The 13954-nt window shown below is 37.9% G+C and overlaps 1 protein-coding gene across 1 annotated transcript in view; it reads right to left on the bottom strand.

Moving 5' to 3' along the window:
* Nucleotides 1-13954, bottom strand: part of LOC134801652 (paired box protein Pax-5) — a 75739-nt gene that overhangs the window by 2954 nt on the left and 58831 nt on the right. The window contains exons 5-8 of the mRNA XM_063774271.1: nucleotides 10081-10180; nucleotides 8961-9129; nucleotides 5937-6022; nucleotides 3418-3568 (exon numbers count right to left, since the gene is read on the bottom strand). Coding sequence (XP_063630341.1) covers nucleotides 3418-3568; nucleotides 5937-6022; nucleotides 8961-9129; nucleotides 10081-10180 — 506 coding nt within the window. The remainder of the gene's footprint in view (nucleotides 1-3417; nucleotides 3569-5936; nucleotides 6023-8960; nucleotides 9130-10080; nucleotides 10181-13954) is intronic.

The raw sequence follows: 13954 nt of genomic DNA on the forward strand, positions 1-13954 counted from the left end.
GTAATTTTTTTAGTTCCATTTTATTTAATTTCTACTATTTTATGTCGCACTATAATTGGTTCGCCATGCCTAATTTTATTTTATCCAAAGTCAATGGCAAAAATGCGTACGGGCCGCCTGGATGGTAAGTGGTCACCGGCGTCCATGGCCTATGCGCGAGTGAAACAAACAGACTTGACGAACCATTTTCAAAAATTGAAAATACAAACTTTTTATTTTTGGGTATAGAAAAGGGTATAAGAAGGGTTAAGATTTTAACAGATTTTGTATACCTATTAAGTAGGTATGCTTGTGTCACGTGTTTCATCGCACTTACTGCTGAAACTACTAAGCTGATTTTGATAAACGAGGTGTTAATGCTGTATGGCCCAACTGACATACATACATACATAGACTGTATTTTTAATAAGAAGGCGAAAGTTCTTACTCTGTTTGTCGTATTTTTTAAAGATGAACGTGATTTACCGCTACTTAAATCTAAGTGTAGTGGAAACTTCGATTACGGGACAGTTTATTTCACTGTCACCACAGAAATGTTGACAATGTCACCGCAAGGGGTTAGTTATAGGAGAGACGATAATGGAGAAACAGTTAACCTTCCGGATCTGAATGCGGAATGCAGGAGGATTCTGAGAAAAAATGCAGCTCAAAAATGAAACAATGCAGTCATAAAGCAGAGAGAGAGTTAGAAAAAAAACCGGACAAGTGCGAGTCGGACTCGCGCACGAAGGGTTCCGTACCACCTACGCAAAAAAAAGGCAAAATAATCACGTTTGTTGTATGAGAGCCTCACTTAAATGTGTATTTATTATATTCTGTTTTTAGTATTTGTTGTTATAGCGGCAACAGAAATACATCATCTGTGAAAATTTCAACTTCCTAGCCATCACGGTTCATGAGATACAGCCTGGTGACACACAGACGGACAGACGGACAGGGGAGTCTTAGTAATAATTAGTAAAAATTTATACCTAGTAGTTTCGAAGATAAAGGGTCGGACAGACAGGCAGACAGACAGATGCACGAGTGATCCTATAAGGGTTCCGTTTTTCCTTTTGAGGTACGGAACCCTAAAATATGGAACCCTCGGTGGGCGAATCCGACACGCACTTGTCTGTTTTTTTTAATCAGCCGGATAATCAAACGGTACTTTAGACGACCCCGCGGAAGTTTAGCTCAGAATCCGCCGTCTCACACCACCGCAGGCACTTTTCAGGGCGTGACAGCATAAACAAATGACAATACTTGACAGATTGGTGGTTATCAAATGACAGGCCCGGCGTCCGTCGCGTCACGATTTGATTATGGATATAAACGGAAACCTTTAGGTCATGGTTGTATTTAATTTGCTTATTAACGGATGTTTTCTGATTAGCGGAATTTGAGGGGAAAGTAGTGGTTACGATTTATATGATGGTGGCAGTGGTAGTTAGTTTGTCTATGGTAAAGTATGATAAAAATCAAAAGTTCGACGGCGGTGCCTGTTTGTATTTGGAGGCTAGAAGAACGGGGTGTATGATTAGCTTTTACAAGCATTACGCTGGCTCAATATTACAAAGTTCTATGGGCCCGATTCGGATTTTAAAATGGACATCTATTAGACATCACCAACATACGATAATTATATGTTTAAGATCTAACCTGTCAAATTTGACATTTGCGCGATTCTGGAGATACTGTTGCACGATTTCAGGATATGGATCAGAGATCCCATTCACATCTAATAGATATCTTACTCTATCTAACGTAAAAGTGACATAGGTTGCCCGAATTGCGCTGCAAAAGAGAACTAGTTGATATCTAAACTATAACGTATCTAGAATGGATCTATGTAGTACTATGTACGTGTCATCTCTTGTGAATATCTTGAAGTTCGAATACGGCAGTATGTTACATTTTTAAGATAGTTGAAATTCGACTCAATGTCACTATGATAATGTTCATATTTCAGTTCGATAAAAGTGAAACATAGAACCCTGTAATATTGGGCCAGCGATTTCTCATTGTTATAATAAGACAAAATAGCCATTCTCAAAAAATAAGTACGATTAGATTGGCGTCAAAAACACTGCAAATTCAAACGAGGTGTTTTTAAATTAAACCTCTCTTGGCTAGAAAACCCCTTATATTTTCAGGAATCTAAACAACAACATTAAAAGTCAGTCGTAAAAAACTTCAAAAGAACGGATGGTCAAAATTTCAAAAGGTCTTGTAATGGCGACTACATAAGTACGTACGTCGTATTAGAAACCACACCATACTGTGTGGTGTGGCTCCCAATCTTCACCAGAATCAAAAGTTAAATATAACGAATGTCTCGCTATTAAAAAAAGTTCTGATTGATCACCAAAAGTTTTGATTGGCTAAAATAAAATTCTATATGTGACGTTCCACGGCAAAAGGTACCTTATGGTGGCTGGCGCTTACGTCGCATAGCGCCGCAATAATATTGGAGCGGCGTTAATAATAGCGTAAGCGCCAACCGCTATAAGGTACCTTTACCCGTGGGACGTCACATATATCAACATCTTGCACAGAGCATTACAAATTGAGTCGCTCGCGTTAGGCTGAGGATAGTGTGTATGATAATGAAGAATATAAAATCTTACCTGAATGTGGAGTATAATGTGGATGTGCGGCGTGCTCGTACGGCGTGTCTCAACTCGCCGTAATACACCCGCCCACCCTCCTTCCCAGCTCCGACAGAAGCTTAAACTCGTCTATAATGAGGATCTTACCTGAATGTGGAGTATAATGTGGATGTGCGGCGTGCTCGTACGGCGTGTCGAACAACTCGCCATAGTACCCCGTCGCTCCGCCCGCCGCGCCGCCCAGCTCTGACAGAAGCTTATACTCGTCTTTAATGAGGATCTTACCTGAATGTGGAGTATAATGTGGATGTGCGGCGTGCTCGTACGGCGTGTCGAACAACTCGCCGTAGTACCCCGTCGCTCCTCCCCCCCCCCCAGCTCTGACAGCAGCTTGAACTCGTCTTTAATGAGGATCTTATCTGAATGTGGAGTATAATGTGGATGTACGGCGTGCTCGTACGGCGTGTCAAACATCTCGCCGTAGTACCCCGTCGCTCCGCCCGCCGCGCCGCCCAGCTCTGACAGAAGCTTATACTCGTCTTTAATGAGGATCTTACCTGAATGTGGAGTATAATGTGGATGTGCGGCGTGCTCGTACGGCGTGTCGAACAACTCGCCGTAGTACCCCGTCGCTCCTCCCCCCCCAGCTCTGACAGCAGCTTGAACTCGTCTTTAATGAGGATCTTACCTGAATGTGGAGTATAATGTGGATGTGCGGCGTGCTCGTACGGCGTGTCAAACATCTCGCCGTAGTACCCCGTCGCTCCGCCCGCCGCGCCGCCCAGCTCTGACAGAAGCTTATACTCGTCTTTAATGAGGATCTTACCTGAATGTGGAGTGTAATGTGGATGTGCGGCGTGCTCGTACGGCGTGTCGAACAACTCGCCGTAGTACCCCGTCGCTCCTCCCGCCGCGCCGCCCAGCTCTGACAGAAGCTTATACTCGTCTTTGAGACTCCATTTCGATGATGACCAGAGCTGAAAGAATATTATTATGTTAGAATATATATCTACAGATTCAGGTCAATTCGAACTGACATCAAAATGAAATTCAAATGATGTCACTTAGTTATGGTGCATTTCACTCATACTTGTCTGTAGGTACATACCTAAATACTTGTTTATTGGCGCGAGAGAAACGCAAGGTACTTAACTAAATGACATCATTCAGATATCATTCTAATGTCAGTATACGCTTGAATTGGCCTCATTGTCGATATAGTTACGGTCTTACAGTGATCAAACAGACCTCGGGATTAGACAAAATAGTCATCAATTTCATTATCACTTTCATAATTCATTTCATAATTCATTTATTGCATTTATAATCACGTGTTACATAAGGTCTTACAAAGGGCATTTTACAGCTAGTGTTCACATGAACCCTGTTAGGGTACATAGCAATGTAAGTACTTAACTAAAACTTAATACTAAAGTAAATTTAACCTAATTTTTATATGGCATGCAACATAACACGATTTAGTAGTGGAAAATTATTAAGATATTTAAAATTATTAAAAATATTTTTCATTTTGACTAGTTTACAAGGTAATTTGTTAAATTTAACATCGACAATAAAATAAATTAATTATATTTATGTATAAGTATATAATTATTAAAAAATCATTTATATTGTATAATTAATAATAATTGTTATTTTATTTATTCATTGCTTATCATTATCAATTGAGTGTAAAAGAAAATATGATATACATTTTATTAACATTTACATTTATATGTACCTATATTTTTTAGTTCGATAAGGTTGTATCATTTAAAAATTCCTCAATAGAGTAATAGCACCTTTTAATTAACAGATCTTTAAGTTTTCGTTTGAACAATTCATCTTTGGTTTCGTTTTTTATTACTTCTGGTATTTTATTCGCTATTAGTATACATCGGTAATACGGACCATTTCTGAACATTGCTAATGTTGAAGTTGGTAATTCTAGCTGGTTTAATTTATTTCGTCTCTGTGATTTTATTACTTTTTGTTTAAATAAATTCATGTTCTTCCTAACAAATAGAGCTGCTTCTAGAATATAAATAGAGGGTAACGTAAGGATTTCAAGTTTAATGAAATGTGGAATACAGCTATCTGGTACCCGAGTATTTGATAGAATGCGGATGCATTTCTTTTGTAATATGAGTAACTGGTGTACATCAGTGCTGGCTCCCCATAATATTACACCGTATTGGAGCCATGCATGGGCGAAGGCAAAATAGGCTGATAACGCGGTTTTCTGATTTGTATTGACCTTGAACTTTCTGCATAAGGTAAAAGAGACTAATCAGCTTTTATAGGAGGTGTGGTGTTCATCATTTATGGGACCTGTGGTGTACATTATTTCATCCACCATGATTAGCTTAGCGCTGAATGGATTAACGTTAATCACGCCAACAACCCAAAAGCCAAACCAAACCTTAAACACTTTAATCCGTTAACCCGGAAATCCGCACTGACGATAAATCGGTACGTTTTTTCGGTCCGTCACGGCGGCGGGGCCGCGACCGACGCCATCAGTCAAGATGGCCGTTTCGCGCCAAAATGGAACGCTTGTTTATGGTTTAGTTTTTTAAATGTTGATAGATTTAGCATCAAAACATACTTGTATTAATTTCGTTTACTAATATAATAATATACTCTGTCAAGCCATTTCCGTCAGAAGGAAAGAGCGACAAATTTAAAAAATTTAGGGGCGTAGGATTATCGTTTCAGAGAAAATTTGAATTTCGCGCCTTTTTCTACTAAGGATTTGTTTGATCTGCTATAATTAAAGATTTTGATTTATAGTGTAAGATTTATGTTAAGAAAAAAATTGTCTCTTAGTTTCACAGCCGAAATTGATGACGCTGTACTGCACCATACAGATGCAGTGCATAATTGTTTTCCATGGTATTTTCTCGGAAACGTTCGTATTTGTTATGCTACTTCAGTCAAACTCAGTACTTTTTGTACCGAGACTGACTGAAACAGCAAGACACGTTCGTACGTTTCCGTGAAAATACGATGGAAAACAATTATCTTCTACATCTGTACGAGTATGTTTTGTGTTTTTTTTTTTGGACTATCAAACGCCAATTTTTAAAACCATCTTCTTCTTCTTCTTCGTCGTTCCCTCATGACTGAGGATCGTGAGCAACAACTATGTCCCTCCATTTATCGCAAACAAGGGCTATATGGGCTGCCCTCTGCATGGAACCACATGCTTGTCTAATGGAATCCGACCATCTTGCAGGGGCTCTTCCTCTAGCGCGCTTGCCTTCAACTTGCCCCAGTATGATGTCACGTTCATTGAAAACCATAAGGTCCACCAAAGGTCAGTTAAGAGTAGCTGTTACTTACATTAGAATATATTTGATCGCCGTTATAATGACTCCTTTGCCGTTTCACGTCGTCTTCGGAATGACTGTTGAAGTCTCGGTTTTCATCTGAAAAAAAAGTTACAATTATTTTCAAGGAACATTTTACAAGAAATTAGTCTAATCCCGATAAGCCCAAGAGAATTCATGACTATTGATGATATCATAAAATTTAGTAGGTACAGTCAAGCGTAAAATATGGGTGCACAAATCATCTCAAAACAATCGTGCCTACTTTGAAAAAAACTCGTACCTATCTTGTTCTGTCAATAAAAATGTGGATTCGGCCCGATTCGAACTTTAAGATACGTCAATTAATAGATCTAGAAACAATATGGATTAGATATGTCAGTGTCAAATGTGACGTTTCTTCAAACAAAAACGTCACTTTTGACACTGACACATCTAATCCATATCGTTTCTAGATCTATTAATTGAATTTAATTGACGTATCTTAAAGTTCGAATCGGGCAGTATGTATGGTATGCATACAGAGTTACTGCGTTTTAACATTGAGTAGCAGTGTGAGATACGAGATTTTTCAAAGTAGTTACGATATGTCCCATATATAGCTCTTAGGTATGTCAGTGAATTGAGAATTATGGGACATATTTATGAGTAAGTTGTCTACGGTCGTCTCTTTCTATCACTCTTCCATATTAGTGCGACAGAGAGACATTAGAGACATCATGAAACGAAGCTGATGCCCATCCTATCTACTTTACTATTATAATAATTTAATGAATCTCGCCTAACTTTAGTTACAACCGAAAGGCACCTCAATAAAAACCTAACTCAAATTCAAACTCCAATACTCCACGGCTCTAAAGCCCTATTAAATATCTTAAGCGGGAGAATTTGAAAAGTTATAGAGTTATATAATAAGGCAATTTGTGCAGTAGGTTTAATAGCTCAGTAAATCTCGCTACGGTCTATAGGCCGCTCTATGGAGGTAGGGATGGGGTGGCTTATGAGTTTGAGGGTTAGAGATATCGATAATTTGAGGAACACACGAAAACATGCAGAAAAGCTTATGGGAAGACTTTATTGTATCGAAGTAAAAAAATAGTTATTGTGAGGTTCAATATACGTAGGATCTAATAAATTTGTCTATTACCTAAATAATTTATTTCGACGTTTTCAAATAGACTTTCCTGTTTTAGGAACTTCTTCTTCTTCTTTATATTTCAAAAAGAGCTGTGCTCTTGGCGGTGGAGCAATCTTCAATTCGTCCGGTCCTTTGCCAACTACTTAACCTTCTGGTATGACACGACCTCAACCTTTTCTTTTATTTGGTTGAAATAATTTATTTTATTTAACTATTTATTTAGTTTTTAGGATACTAAGGCATTATTTTACTTGCTCTAAAATTGCCACTAAACGCAAGTAACAAATGCATGAACTCGAAATAAACACTAATCAATGCATGTAAACAGGCCCCAATGTAAAGGACATCCACACTTATCCCGCAGCCACAGCCGTATTGATCTTATTGTGCCAATATTTATCTGACCTATTTATGAAAGCTCTCATCTGTCAACTTGTCATTAAATTTAGGAAATTGATGACGCAAAGCACGAAGATTTTTGTACATCGACTATCCATTTTCTAGCTTTATCTCACGCGCGCCTATTTATATTGCTGTCCTGCTCACACAGTGGCATTTACGAGCGTACAGTATACGAAATTGCTCATACTTAACGTCCCTACTTTAGTCATAATTTCAGATATCATAACAATCTCATTAAATTTACAACTTATCGATAATCGACACTCCTCACCCCATCTCTAATCCCAGTTAGGGGTGCAAACTCCGTGGGGTCGACTATTTTATTCGCTATACTTCTCGTTGCTCACTAGAGTCGCAAGTTTGCCCAACTACTTCAACTCCAGAAGGGCGTAACTGTCAACAACTTTATATGAACATAAGGTTTTTTAAAGTAGGAACACTTAGTCTTACCTTGGAAAGAGTTTAATTATGGCAAAGTGTGCCCGCGCGGGTCGTTCTCGTAAAATGGATGTGTCTCAAACTCTCACAATTTTATATAATAATATAGAAGGTGAATTTTGTGGGATTAGCAAAAGACTTAATCAAATACTTATTCAAGGTTGATCAATATAAATAGTCCTTCATTAAAATTGTATCTACATTTTGAAAGTTGTTACGGAAGAATTGAAACAGATAAATTCTGTGGACAGAGATTATTATTTTAATTTCTGAACTGGGGTCACCCCGTCTGGAACACGCTGTAAAAGCGACTCTCACTTGAGAGAAATGTGTATGTTACTCACATATTCAATGGGTTTTTGTTTAAGATGGGCTACAGTTATGACTGTCAATTTAATGTAGTTTAGCAAAAAGGATCCACCTCTAAAATTTGTCATTTAAATAAATGACTTCCTTTTGACATAAAGCTCCAATTTTATTGACATTTTTTTGTGGATTGGATCCTTTTCTAAATTAGGTCCAATTCTTATCCTGATCTTCATGTCGCTTTCTCTTGAGCCCGTTGCCATTATGCAGACCCTCGACTTGCTCGATGCCGAGTATACCGTTGATGCTATAACTGCCCGTGTTGGGCACGTACTGCCCTGTCGTGGGGAGGGAGGGTGGGTTGTATGAGATGCTTTGTCTACAGTTTTGATTACTCTTACCTTGGTCTTCATGTCGCTTCCTCTTGAGCCCGTTGCTATTATGCAGACCCTCGACCTGCACGATGCCAAGTATACCGTTGATGCTATAGCTGCTCGTGTTGGGGACGTACTGCCCTGTCGAGGGGAGGGAGGGGGGTTATATGAGATGCTTTGGCTACAGTTTTGACTGTTCTTACCCTGGTCTTCATGTCGCTTTCTCTTGAGCCTGTTGCCTTTATGCAGACCCTCAACCTGCTCGATGCCGAGTATACCGTTGATGCTATAAACGCCCGTGTTGGGCACGTACTGCCCTGTCGTGGGGAGGGAGGGGGGTTGTATGAGATGCTTTGGCTACAGTTTTGACTGTTCTTACCCTGGTCTTCATGTCGCTTTCTCTTGAGCCCGTTGCCATTATGCAGACCCTCGACCTGCTCGATGCCAAGTATACCGTTGATGCTATAACTGCCCGTGTTAGGCACGTGCTGTTCCGTCGTGGGGGATAGGACGGCTGTCGTGCCCGCGTTGCCCGAATGGGTTATTACCTGATGAAAAAATTGGGTTAAGTACTGTATGAAGTAGGTGCGGAATATTAGATCTCTAGTCTCGTTTAACTAGATTTAGGTGGCTTTGTACGGTGTATACATTTTGTGGTAACGGATTCTCAAAAGTCAGTGCTTGACAGTTTAGTTACCGCATCTGAATGTGGCCATATCGCGCTATCCATTTCATCTGTCTTAGAGCTAGGTATATATGAGCATAATTATTTTCCATCGTATTTTCTCGGAAACGTTTGCATTTGTCATGCTACTTCAGTCAACCTCAGTACTTTTTGTAAGTACCGAGACTGACTGAAATAGCAAGACAGGTTCGTACATTTCCGTGAAAATACGATTGAAAATAATTATGCACTACATCTGTAGTAGGGTGCATTGCGGTAACTTCGAAAGAGGGGTTAATTTGAAAATGGCTAAGATTTACTAAACTTTAGTAAGTTACCAAACGTTGCAGCAACGTACCTAAGTGGTGCTAAAGTATGAAATGCTTCTGGTTTTATAGATATTTTCAAAATTACTCCGCTTTCGAAGGTCAACCCGCGAAACGAATCGTGCGCGAGAAACTATAGGTCTCTTCATAAACCTATGTACATAACTATTGATAATTAGCACACCGAGTAAAAGATTCAGGAGACTTTATTAAGAATTTTCTAACTAAAGAACTACTAGAAGTTAGACCAAGAAAAGTCTGCAGCAATTTTGATAGCCCACGCAGTGCAAGTGTCATTTTAAACGTCAAACTTCTGTGAAATTATTACGTATAAATAACACCACCATCATATATACACCATATAATTGTATTTGCATGCATTTAAGTATGTTTTATTGCATATAAAGTGATTGATTGATTGATTGATTGAACACTTGCACTGCGTGGGCTATGAAAATCGCTGCAGTCTTTTCTTGGTCTAACTATATGTACAGATAGAAAGCACTTACAGATACTACGCTGCCTTGCGCCGAGGAGATTTCTTGTTCTTGTTGCTGCTGCTGATTGTGCGCGTGCTTCGCCTTTTCCGCCGCCTTGTTGCGGACGATCCTGGGGACAAGAGGTCAATTTAGATTCTTCAATTCAATTCGTTGTGTCCCTAGTTTGTAAAAAAACAAAACCTACCAGTCGTACAGTTTATTCTGTTTGCAAGGTGAAAATCAAAATGCTACAAGAAAATCCCGGACAGAAAACCTCTGTAACTTAAACTAATAACGCATAGACGGATAGTCTCCATACGGCTAACCTGCCAAAAGTGAAGCCGAAACACGATCGATGTGTGCGTGGAACGCTCGTGTTTTACGCTCAGCAAACACACACATATATACAAAATATGTTGCCAGTATTCATTTACTTCTCTCAAAGTAGGGGAATTTTAACAACATCACACTTGGTTATTAATAATTTGGAAGTGTATAGATTCGATTTTGTAGCAAAAGCTTTTTGTTTATTTTGGGATTTGTTGCATTTCTGTACTTTGTGAAATAAGGATTAAATAAATAGCCACTGACTTAATATTAGAAATAGACACACAGAGCGGAACAAAAATGTCAACAAAATGTGGATCAGAATGACATTAGCTGCAAATTTGCATTGATGATAAAAACGCTTACGTAAATTTTGAGTCAAGATAAATGTTTTGTACGGAAAAGAACTTACTGTCGTAAGCATTAAGTGTCAAATTTGTAAACATTATTACCAACACTGTTAAAACTTTAAGTCCGATGGCACTAAACGTAACTTCACCTTTGTATTTACGTCAAACAACGTCAAACGAGAATAATGAACGAATGGAGTCCCTTTGGTACATTTTAATAGGTATTACTGAACAGAAAAACCGAAGTAATAAATGAAACAAATTTAATTTGATCGGGAGTTCAAATAAAATTAATTCATGGTAACAACCCGTGTAAGTTATCATAAAATAAATTTATAAATTTATTATATTTTCCTTGAAATAAATTCAACTTATTAAATAACTGTGTATTTTAGATCTACATAATACTCTTCGCACTTTCGTTCTTTGCAATATAGTGCACGGGGACATTCAGGTCGCTACTGGTACTGATTGGTTATGGTCTTTATCAAAAAAATCCTGTGGTTGTCACTGTGTTCAGACAGGTTTAACATTTACAGTTAGTCGATGTAAGCCCTTATTGGTCGTGTATATGTCGGAAACAGGGAAATGCGCCGAACACACAAGTGCCGTTTTGCCTTGTTTAAAACTGCATCACCCCTATCTCTTGCTATAATAGCAGTCCACTCTGCACGTCGCATAGGTTTTCTTGGAAATCTTGAATTTAAACATAATATTATATCTTACGAATTCCATATAAAAATAAAAAAGTATTGGCCTCACATCGACTCATTAGATTTTTGTTCCTTCACATCCCTTCTTTGGTACTAACAAAATAATTTATTCAAAATCATGAAATTACCACCAGATTACATAAATTATGTAATGCTATCCAAAGAACTAACCGAAAGAAATACATTCCATGCTTTTTCCTCGTTTTATCATTGTTGTTTTTGCATATTTTTACGACCATTTTACGACATTGTTGACAACTTCACATTTGAGCGGTCCATACAAGACTAAACGAAAAAGTAACGCGTGATCTGTTTTAACGTTACTTTTGCGGGGCCATTTTTTGCGGCTGATTGGGTATCCAGTTCTTATTCTATATCAATGTAAATAGCTGATAAGTTTTTACTATTTTTATTTATTTAACAAATGTGCATAAAATAATAAGAATAAATTTAAATAGGACAGAGCATATTCGACTGTGTTTAGTCCGTTTCCAATGTTTCCATATTGCGTCATTCCGATTTAGTCTATTTTTTTCCTTCTATCTCGCAGACAGAAGTAGATCAGGCAGAAAACTGAAACGAACATGACACAAAATAAAAATAAGAAAAAAGTAAATACTTACCTAATAATTAACTTAATTATATTTTTCTATAATTATACAATGAAATTTAATGGAGCGTATTTATTTTAGAATGTAGACGTCATGTCCCATTTGGAGGAAAAAATATTCACTACACTGGCAACATTTAGAAGAAATGGCGGCTGACGAAAATTTGGATTTTTGTATTTACGATTATGTAAAAATATCACATTAAACTCGATACTTACGCGTGAAATGTAATATCAAGCGGTTTGTTTTTATTATATGATGTGTTGTGACACCCATTCACTGTACCAACAACCATCTTTCCTGTAGTTTTTGATTTTTAAACGGGAGGTGTACACAGACCGATTTGACTTTGAGTACTGCGAGGGCCGTTCGAATACGATGATGCGAGTGTGACGTGACGTCGCACTTGAAATGGCTTCACTTGGGGTGTACGAACTAGGAATCTATGCCTTATAAATCTATGCTCTGTAAATGTCAAAACGGAAAATTCTAACCCCCTTATTCATAAACGTTTACTAAAGTTGACAAGCCGATAATATTTAATCGTGTCCCTTTCCATCATACCGATACGTCGGAAAGGGACAAACGATTATTATCGGCTTGTCAACTTTAGTAAACTTTTATGAATAAGGGGGTTATCTACACTATAATGTATTGTTTAGTAGAGTCTGTGCGGAAAGAGAAGAGTCGTGGAATGTATTGGGCCCCATACATTTCACGACTCTAATATAAAAGATTATTTTTGCAAACAATTTTGGTTACGTTGTGACATAAACTTACACATTATGACATAAGCACCATTATATTCTTTGATAAGAACACATTACAACAAAGAACAACGTGCCTAAAAAGTTTTTAAACAGACACATATAAAAAGTTTCGACGTAAATATCTCAGAAAAGAAGTTAAAGCCCACAGAATGAGTTAGTAAAATTTTATTTTTTAAATTTATAGCAAAAAAAATATTTGTCTTTCAAACGATTCTCATAGAACGGAAATCAACCAAAACTTTACAAAGAATCTCCAAACTGTTAAAAACCAAAGCAAAAAGCCAACCATCGATCAAACTAAAACCACCTATTCACCTTTATAATAAGTTCCCGAAACAATTTTTGCATATGTCAACCCGCGAGACACTGGCAATAATTCACGAAGCCAGCGCTATCCATCATGGCGGGAAATGAAACGTCAACTCGGCAAAATGGCCGCGAAACAGTGTGTCGTCATCGTTGCATCGAGGTCTTGTTACGGCGTTATTGTCTGGGGATTTTTGTTTTAGGGTGTTTTGTAATGAGGAACGTGTAGAAATAAATATGACGATTATTCATAAAAAAATAAAATGTAGTAGGTATGTTTATTAACAAATATTAATCAAAAACTCTACCTACTTATATTTTTTAAACACGTTTTCTTGGTGTTGGTTTTTTTAATTAACGTATCATTCTTGAACGTAAGTTCAACATTGATAGCTAAAAAAGCGCTCTCTTATTTAGAAATATTTGATAAGTACAAAGTCGTATGATTTTGCTTTTGGATTTTGTTTGAATTAATTAGGCCTCTAATTATTTAACAATAATACCATTCTCCTGCTCCTGTCGTAGATAACTCATCTTCGAGAACTTCGCCTTAATAGTTGTTAATGCAAATCTAATCTCATAATCCAAAATTAGGGCAATAAAAAACCGCCCTTGAAAAATTCAAAACCCTCAGCAATTTGCCAAAAAACGCCACGTGGCACGCGGCGGATGCGTGGCGAATCGAGGCATTTGCGGCGCGCGGTGGTATATGGAAAAAGGATGTTGGCGCGCGTGCCGCTTGATTCATTGCGGCGAAGTAATGGTGGAATGAGAAATTGCAATTTTTAAGACAATGGTGGTAAACCAGCGTACGGATTTTAAGCTGT

Source organism: Cydia splendana, chromosome 22 (assembly GCF_910591565.1).
Source record: "Cydia splendana chromosome 22, ilCydSple1.2, whole genome shotgun sequence".
Taxonomy (NCBI): domain Eukaryota; kingdom Metazoa; phylum Arthropoda; class Insecta; order Lepidoptera; family Tortricidae; genus Cydia; species Cydia splendana.